Source organism: Carlito syrichta, unplaced genomic scaffold, assembly GCF_000164805.1.
Source record: "Carlito syrichta isolate Samal-C Ts95f unplaced genomic scaffold, Tarsius_syrichta-2.0.1 Scaffold308272, whole genome shotgun sequence".
In the NCBI taxonomy this organism is placed as follows: domain Eukaryota; kingdom Metazoa; phylum Chordata; class Mammalia; order Primates; family Tarsiidae; genus Carlito; species Carlito syrichta.
Window position 1 is genome coordinate 19,157 of NW_007252368.1, and position 6,794 is coordinate 25,950.

General features: G+C 38.0%; 1 protein-coding gene across 1 annotated transcript; it reads left to right on the forward strand.

The window, feature by feature from the left end:
• Window positions 1–2,929: 2,929 nt before the first annotated feature.
• CUNH8orf4 (chromosome unknown C8orf4 homolog) lies at window positions 2,930–4,235 on the forward strand. Its single transcript, XM_008065394.2, has one exon. The coding sequence runs from the start codon at window positions 3,002–3,004 to the stop codon at window positions 3,320–3,322; it is 321 nt and encodes a 106-aa protein (XP_008063585.1). The 5' UTR covers window positions 2,930–3,001; the 3' UTR covers window positions 3,323–4,235.
• Window positions 4,236–6,794: the final 2,559 nt, after the last annotated feature.

Genomic DNA, 6,794 nt, shown 5'->3' on the forward strand with positions numbered 1-6,794 from the left:
AGAAGACACGTCTAGTCAGGAGATCAAAATTTGGGAGTAATTAATGAATGGATGATAACTAAAGCATGAGTCCACATAAGAACCCCTTCAAGAGGGCTCGGTGGCTCAGCCTGTAATCCCGCACTTTGGGAGGTTGAGGTGAGTGGATTGCCTGAGCCCGCGGGTTCGAGACCCACCTGGGCAACTTGGCGAGACCTCATCTCTACAATAAATAAGTTAAAAAAAAAATTAGCCGGGCATGTAGTTCCAGCTACTTGGAAGGGTGAGTGGAAGGATCGCCAGAGCCCAGCAGGTGGAGGCTGGGGTGGCTGGGAGCGGCCACTGCACTCTAGTCTGGGCAACAGAGTGAGACTTCAACTAAAAAAAAATCCCCTCAAGAAAGAGCATGGCATGAGAAGATTGATTAAGCCTTGACTTATAACAACAATTAAGATGGGTATGTAAATTTCTTGTCACTGTGCTTGGTACATAATAAGAACCCAGTAAATCCCTGTTGCCATAACAATAATAGTAAATAAATTTTTAATTAGTGAGGGAAATGGGTTGCCACAAAGATGTGCTAGATATGTCAGTAAACCCATAGTCATAGAGAGCTGAACACAGTTTCTTCCACAGAAAAATAGGTGCTGAGGTGAAACTAGCTCACCTAGAAATGTCTTTCCAGGAAGTGTCTTCATAAGAGATCATCCTAGGCACCTGTTTGTCTTTCATTCTTTGCATCTGATCCTTCTGCAATCCTCTTGGTTTTTCCTTCTCAGTATGCCAAGAATTGGATCAACTCTAACTACCTCCACAATGTTATCCCTAGTAGAGGCCTTTATTGTCTGGGTTCTTCTGAAAATTTCCCAATTCTTTTTGCTTCCTATTTCCTGCTTGCCTCCCTAAAATCTACTCTCTACCAAGAAGTGACAGTTGTCTTTTTAAGTTGTAGTAAAATTATGCTCTTTTTCTGCTCCAAATTCTCCAAAGCCTACCTATCTCATGCAGAGCAAGTGCTAAATCCCCAACACAGCCCACGAAGTTATACACAGTCGGATCCTGCACTTTTCCCACTGCCTTCTCACCCTGACCTCATCTCCTCCCACTTTTCCGGTTCACTCTGCTTCAGCCACATTGGTTGCTGACTGTTCCTCATAGGCTCCCTGCAAACTCTTCTCTTTGGGCCTCTACACTTGCTGTTTCCTCTCTCTAAATCATCCTTCCTACGATGTCCATGCAGTTTTCTCCATCCCTCATTTCCTTCAGGTCCCTCTCTTGCGTGATATTACATTAAAAGATGCTGCCCTTGAACTTCCTATAAAAATCTCAGCTCTCCCCTTCCTCTCCTCTTCATTTTTATTCATAGTATCCATTACTTTCTGATATCATGTGTATTTTAAATGTGCATGTTTCTGTTGCTTATTTCCCAGTAGAATGTAAACAATATTAAGGTAAAGTAGGGATTTTTTGTTGTTGTTTTGGTTTGGTTTATCATTTTATATCCAATGCTTAGAAAAGTTCTGGTTAATAATATGCCTTCAGTAGATATTGACTGAATAAGTGATTGGATACACAAGTGAATGAATGAATGAATTAAAATATAAGAAGAGCCCCTAACTCAATTTCTGGTGAGGTCCCTTCTCCACTATGTCTCCCTCTTTACATTTTCTAGAGCTAACTCGATTACATGGGAAGAAAATAAAGACCAGTCCTGCTTTTTTTAGAGGACCAGAAAGTGGACCAGACATAAGGACCAGAGAAGTCTCTGGGGCTCTTTGAAGCTGACATTTAGCGATTGAGACTCTGTCCATCAGTGTGGAGTCTGGCTGGCTGAATATTGTGGAAGGCAGGAAGAACAAATTTAAATTCTTCCAAAGAAGATATTGCTCTATGTCTGGATAATGCCAAAATAAATTTTAAAACCAAAGGTCAACTTTTGTTTTGCTCTTTTTGGTTACTAGTACATAAAGCACCTGAATATCTTTTCCTCCCCACTTTCTTGATACCTATTATCAATACATACACGAGCCTAATGAGAGATTGTTGTTATTATTATTAGTACTAGTAGTACTAGTAGTAGTATTACTTGGAGTTGGAGTCTTACTCCGTCACCCAGGCTGGAGTGTAGTAGTATGCTCATGGCCACCCCAGCGTCGACCTGCTGGGCTCCGGTGACCCTTCCGCCTCAGTCTTCCACGTAGACGGAACCATAGGCATGCACTACCACGTCCAGCCAATTTTTTATTCATTGTAGAGACAAGGTCTCACCAAGTTGCCCAGGCTGATCTCAAACCTGTGGGCTCAGGCAATCCACTAGCCTGAGCCCGGCTGTGTTATTATTATTATTATGAAATTACAATTGTACTCAGTGACTGCAGATTAGCACTGGTACACAGTCTCTGAGAAGTCATGGTTTCAGGCTCTGTCATGTCAGTGTTCAGTAGGTAAACTCCCAGTTCCATCCTAAAGTCAAACATACCCTAAATTGTGATCCATTCTCTCAGTAGCCCTAGAGTGGCCCCTGGAAGTCTAAAGGGCACTGCTGTGAACTGCCAAATGTTTAGAGTTAATAATGACGTCTCTGGGAATTAAAACTTTCCTCTGGTTAGCAGAACTCCTTGTTTCAATTGTTTGGGAAGATTTTGAGAGTATAAGCTACTTTGTGTCTTATCTTTGCACTTTCTTGTTTTCAACGATTTTTTTTAAAAGAAGGGCCCCAGTCTGTACAATCCTATTGCTACATATAAAGTAAAAAAGTACTCACAGCCCTGCAAAAAAAAAATACAGCCCTGCGCTTGATCTCTGCACACAGCTTTTAGTTAACACTTAGCATGAGAACAGGATATTGGCAACTCAACTGTTAAACCTGTCTGTGACTATTCTTCCTTGAGATCATTCTGATGTCACCAGTGTAATTTGAGCCTGGAGTTTTTGTTCACACTTTAAATAGCAGTCTGGGAATGATTTTGCTACACACTCTCTGGAGAGCCCGGGAGCTGAATTCCGGAAGATCCCCACATCGATGAAAGCAAAGCGAAGCCACCAAGCAATCATCATGTCCTCATCGCTCCGAGTCAGCCCGTCCATCCACGGCTACCACTTCGACACAGCTGCTCGCAAGAAAGCTGTGGGCAACATCTTTGAAAACATAGACCAGGAATCACTACAAAGGCTCTTCAAAAACTCTGGAGACAAAAAAGCAGAGGAGAGAGCTAAGATCATTTTTGCCATAGATCAAGATTTGGAGGAGAAAACAAGAGCCCTGATGGCCCTGAAGAAGAGGACAAAAGACAAGCTTTTCCAGTTTCTGAAACTACGGAAATATTCCATCAAAGTTCACTGAGGACAAGAGAATGGATAAGGACATTATCCAAGAATGGACATTCAAACACCAAGTGAGTTTGTGAGACTCTAACAGATGCAGCATTGTGTTGCTGCCTTGCAAGCTTCTCTCTGTCGGGACTCCAGAGTGGAAAGGGACTGGGACCCAACAAACTGGTTACAAAAACTCCAACCAGTCCCGCGCCCTTGTGCTGTTACAGTGGAGAACAAAATGCATCAGCAAGGGTTTGAAAACTCTCCTTGCAGGAAAGAATTGGTGCTGACGGAGGAGTCTGGACAGATGTAATGAGAACTGAAGAAGTGAGATGGCTAGAGATGACATGCATTCAGGGTCACTTTGTCAGGCCCTAGGACTTAAACTGAACTTTTTTTTTTTTTTTTAAACAAACTGGGTAGAGGGAAGGAGGGAGGAGGGAGAGGGAGAGCAGAGAGAGAGAATATCATGCATAAATTGTTTACTGAATTTTAATTGTGAATGTTCAAAATGTTGCCAAGTCTGAATGTTGTGTATTGGCATAAATTTAGAGAACAGTAATTGATTATTTATTGCATTTATGACAATGCAGAAAAAGGGCACCACATGGATGTTAAGTTCAAACTCAAGAAAGATACTTTCAGCAGCTCAGTAAACCCATATGCCACATTTAGGTTTGAAAAGGATTTTTATACATTTCAAACAGGTGGCACAAAAGTTAAAATAATGAGGTCCTTTATAAATCCAAAGAACTGTGAAAAAATTTTATAATTTTTTAAGTCTTCTGACTAATGCTAAAATATAATCTAATTAAATTTTGTACAGCTACTGCAGTAAGCATTAGGAAGTGACTATGATATAAATAGTTTCTAAAGATGCTATGGTTTTTATAATTTATTACACAAGTGATATGCAGCTATAATAAATTATTATAAACTTAGCTGCTTGTGGTCTGTGATGTTTGGTCTAGAAAAAGATGGCAAGTTTTGATTATAAACTTTTCTAAAGATCTATCTCTAAGAAAAAAAATATTTTTAGAGTAACTTTACATTAGTCACCTAACTTTTTCAAAATAAATTCTTACATAAAATATTTGGGAAGTTTCTCTTTCCCAATCTTAAAATATAAGAAATAGATAGAATAATTCGTAAATTCACTTATCAACATTGCTGTTTATGTATCCATTAGGGGTGAGTTTTAAAATACTTTCTCTTCACGTTTTTGAATTTTTTTCCTCTGTGACTATAGCTATATATGTGTGTACATTTATTTCTCTGAAACAAACACATATTCTGGGTTTAGAGTCTGCGTGGTGATCAAGATTCTATGAGTTACTACAATTTATTTAATGTGAACAAATATGGGAATAGTCTCAATCATCTCTTTGCTTATTTCCCCATAAAATCATAATAAAATATTTGTAGAACGGCATACATCAATGTCTGCTATGCTTTCCTAACAAAAAGAAGTAAAAATTCCCCAGAAATTAAGTGCTTTAGAAACACCAACAAAGGTTTTTCAAAATGCTGATCACAGTAACACAAAACAAGTGAATTACCTAAAGTCTTTTGGTAGGGTTACAAGTCAGGATTTTAAATACTAAATTTTTAAAAAGAAAATCAAGTGTTAAAATCTATGTTCAAATATTAATTGACTCATTCACTGAAGATAATAAAAATCACTCCATTAAAAAAGGAGTTCTTTCCAAGAAAGCATCCATGAAATTTATATATAGAATTGTGTGTGTGAGTGCATTTTTCTGAGAAGGGTATTCATAATTTTCATCAGATTTGGAAGACAACCATGAAACCAAAAAAAGTTAAAAACTGAAAAAGGGCTTTGACAGGTGGGGGGCTGAGCTGGGGTTATCGTGGAATATGGAAGTAGAAGCTGTAAGGAGGCCCTCTGCTCTGTGACCCCTCTTATTATTCTTGTGAACTGAACTATCTTAATGTTCTCTGTGTGTGCTAGAAATAAGCTTCCTAACCCTGATAGGGCCCATCAGTGAAAAATGTTATTTTCTAGTGTAAGATTGAAGCACATCTTGGATATGGAAAGTAGTTCAAGGGCTGAATTTATTATTTGCTCTGCCATTGTTATTTGCAATGGAGTACAATGTATATCTTATCCTCTTTTCACATTAGTATATATTTAATTGCTTTCTTACAGTATATTACATTGCTTTCTGATTTCAAGACCATAACATGGGAAACAAATTAAAAAGCAATTTGGACATGATCCACAACAGCGTGGAGAATAAATACTCTTCCAAAAGATTATTAGAATTATGCAATCTTTCCATTTATGGAGAACATGAGTTAGAATTAATGCAACTTTACGGGGATGATGTTTTAGCTTCATAATACCTTTGTTATTTAATGTGAGGTAAAAATAAATATTCTGATAACAGGGAGAATAAGCTCAGTTCAGAATTTTATCTATGGCACAAGGATGACCAAGTACATCCTAGGACATCTCACTGTAATAGAAGAAATAAAAGCAGCAAAGATTAAATAGCTCATTAATAATATTTGTATCATTAGGATCATAAATATGATAACTAACTTTCATTGAGTATATACTATTGGTCAGACAATTTTCTAAGTTTTTTGTGTAGTAAATCACTTAATTAGTACTATAACATAAGAGATAAGAGTACGTGTGAGTATACATACATATATATATATATATATATATATACACACACACACACACATAGTAATAAAACTGAAGCACAGAGAGACAACTAACTTGGCAAATTATACTCAGCTAATGAGTCCAGGAATCAAATCCAGGATGGTTGGTCTTCACTCCTAGGCACTAGGTTTGACTGCTTCTCCAGAAGAAATCAAGCTTCTTTTTTCCCTTTAAAGTGACAATTACTTCTACGCTAGTCAGTGAGGAAGACAGGAAGGGATCACTTTTATCTTATCTTTCTTGTTTGCCTATTTGTTTGGCACTTGTACTATGTAGGGAGAGCTTCGGTGGTTTATAATCTTAATTATGTTAATAATTTTCTTAGAGTAGCCTAAAATAAACTTGTTTTAGCACCTTGGAACAAAAGGCCACACTTAAGATCTTTTCCAGTCAAAGTGTTGGGTATCTGCTCATTGGGGAAATTCAGCAACCATGGATTCATTATTTTGTTCACTTAATTTATTGCTTGGCCCACAGAAAAAGAGGGTTTATCAAGCAGATAGACTTTTCTGAGAAAGGGGTCCAAGGTGTATGACTGACTATTTTTTTCCACTGTCAGGGGGTAATCAGAGGATGCAACTGATTCCTTTGGAAAGTCTCATCTGCTGATAAATAATTAAGCCATGGTCTGGGAATTGTGTGTACTTTTAGAATGTTGTTGACCCTTCAATAGTCTTAACCGAGGGCTTCCCAGCACTGCAGACTATTTCGCCAACCACTTTTCTCATACATTGGGAATTGGAGAGTGGGAGCAATATTTGTACTTTATCCATTCATGCAACAGAAATATAGTGAGCATTCT

Bases quoted from the DNA above. Each gene is read 5' to 3' on its own strand.
- CUNH8orf4 (XM_008065394.2), top strand. From the start codon at position 3,002: ATGAAAGCAAAGCGAAGCCACCAAGCAATCATCATGTCCTCATCGCTC.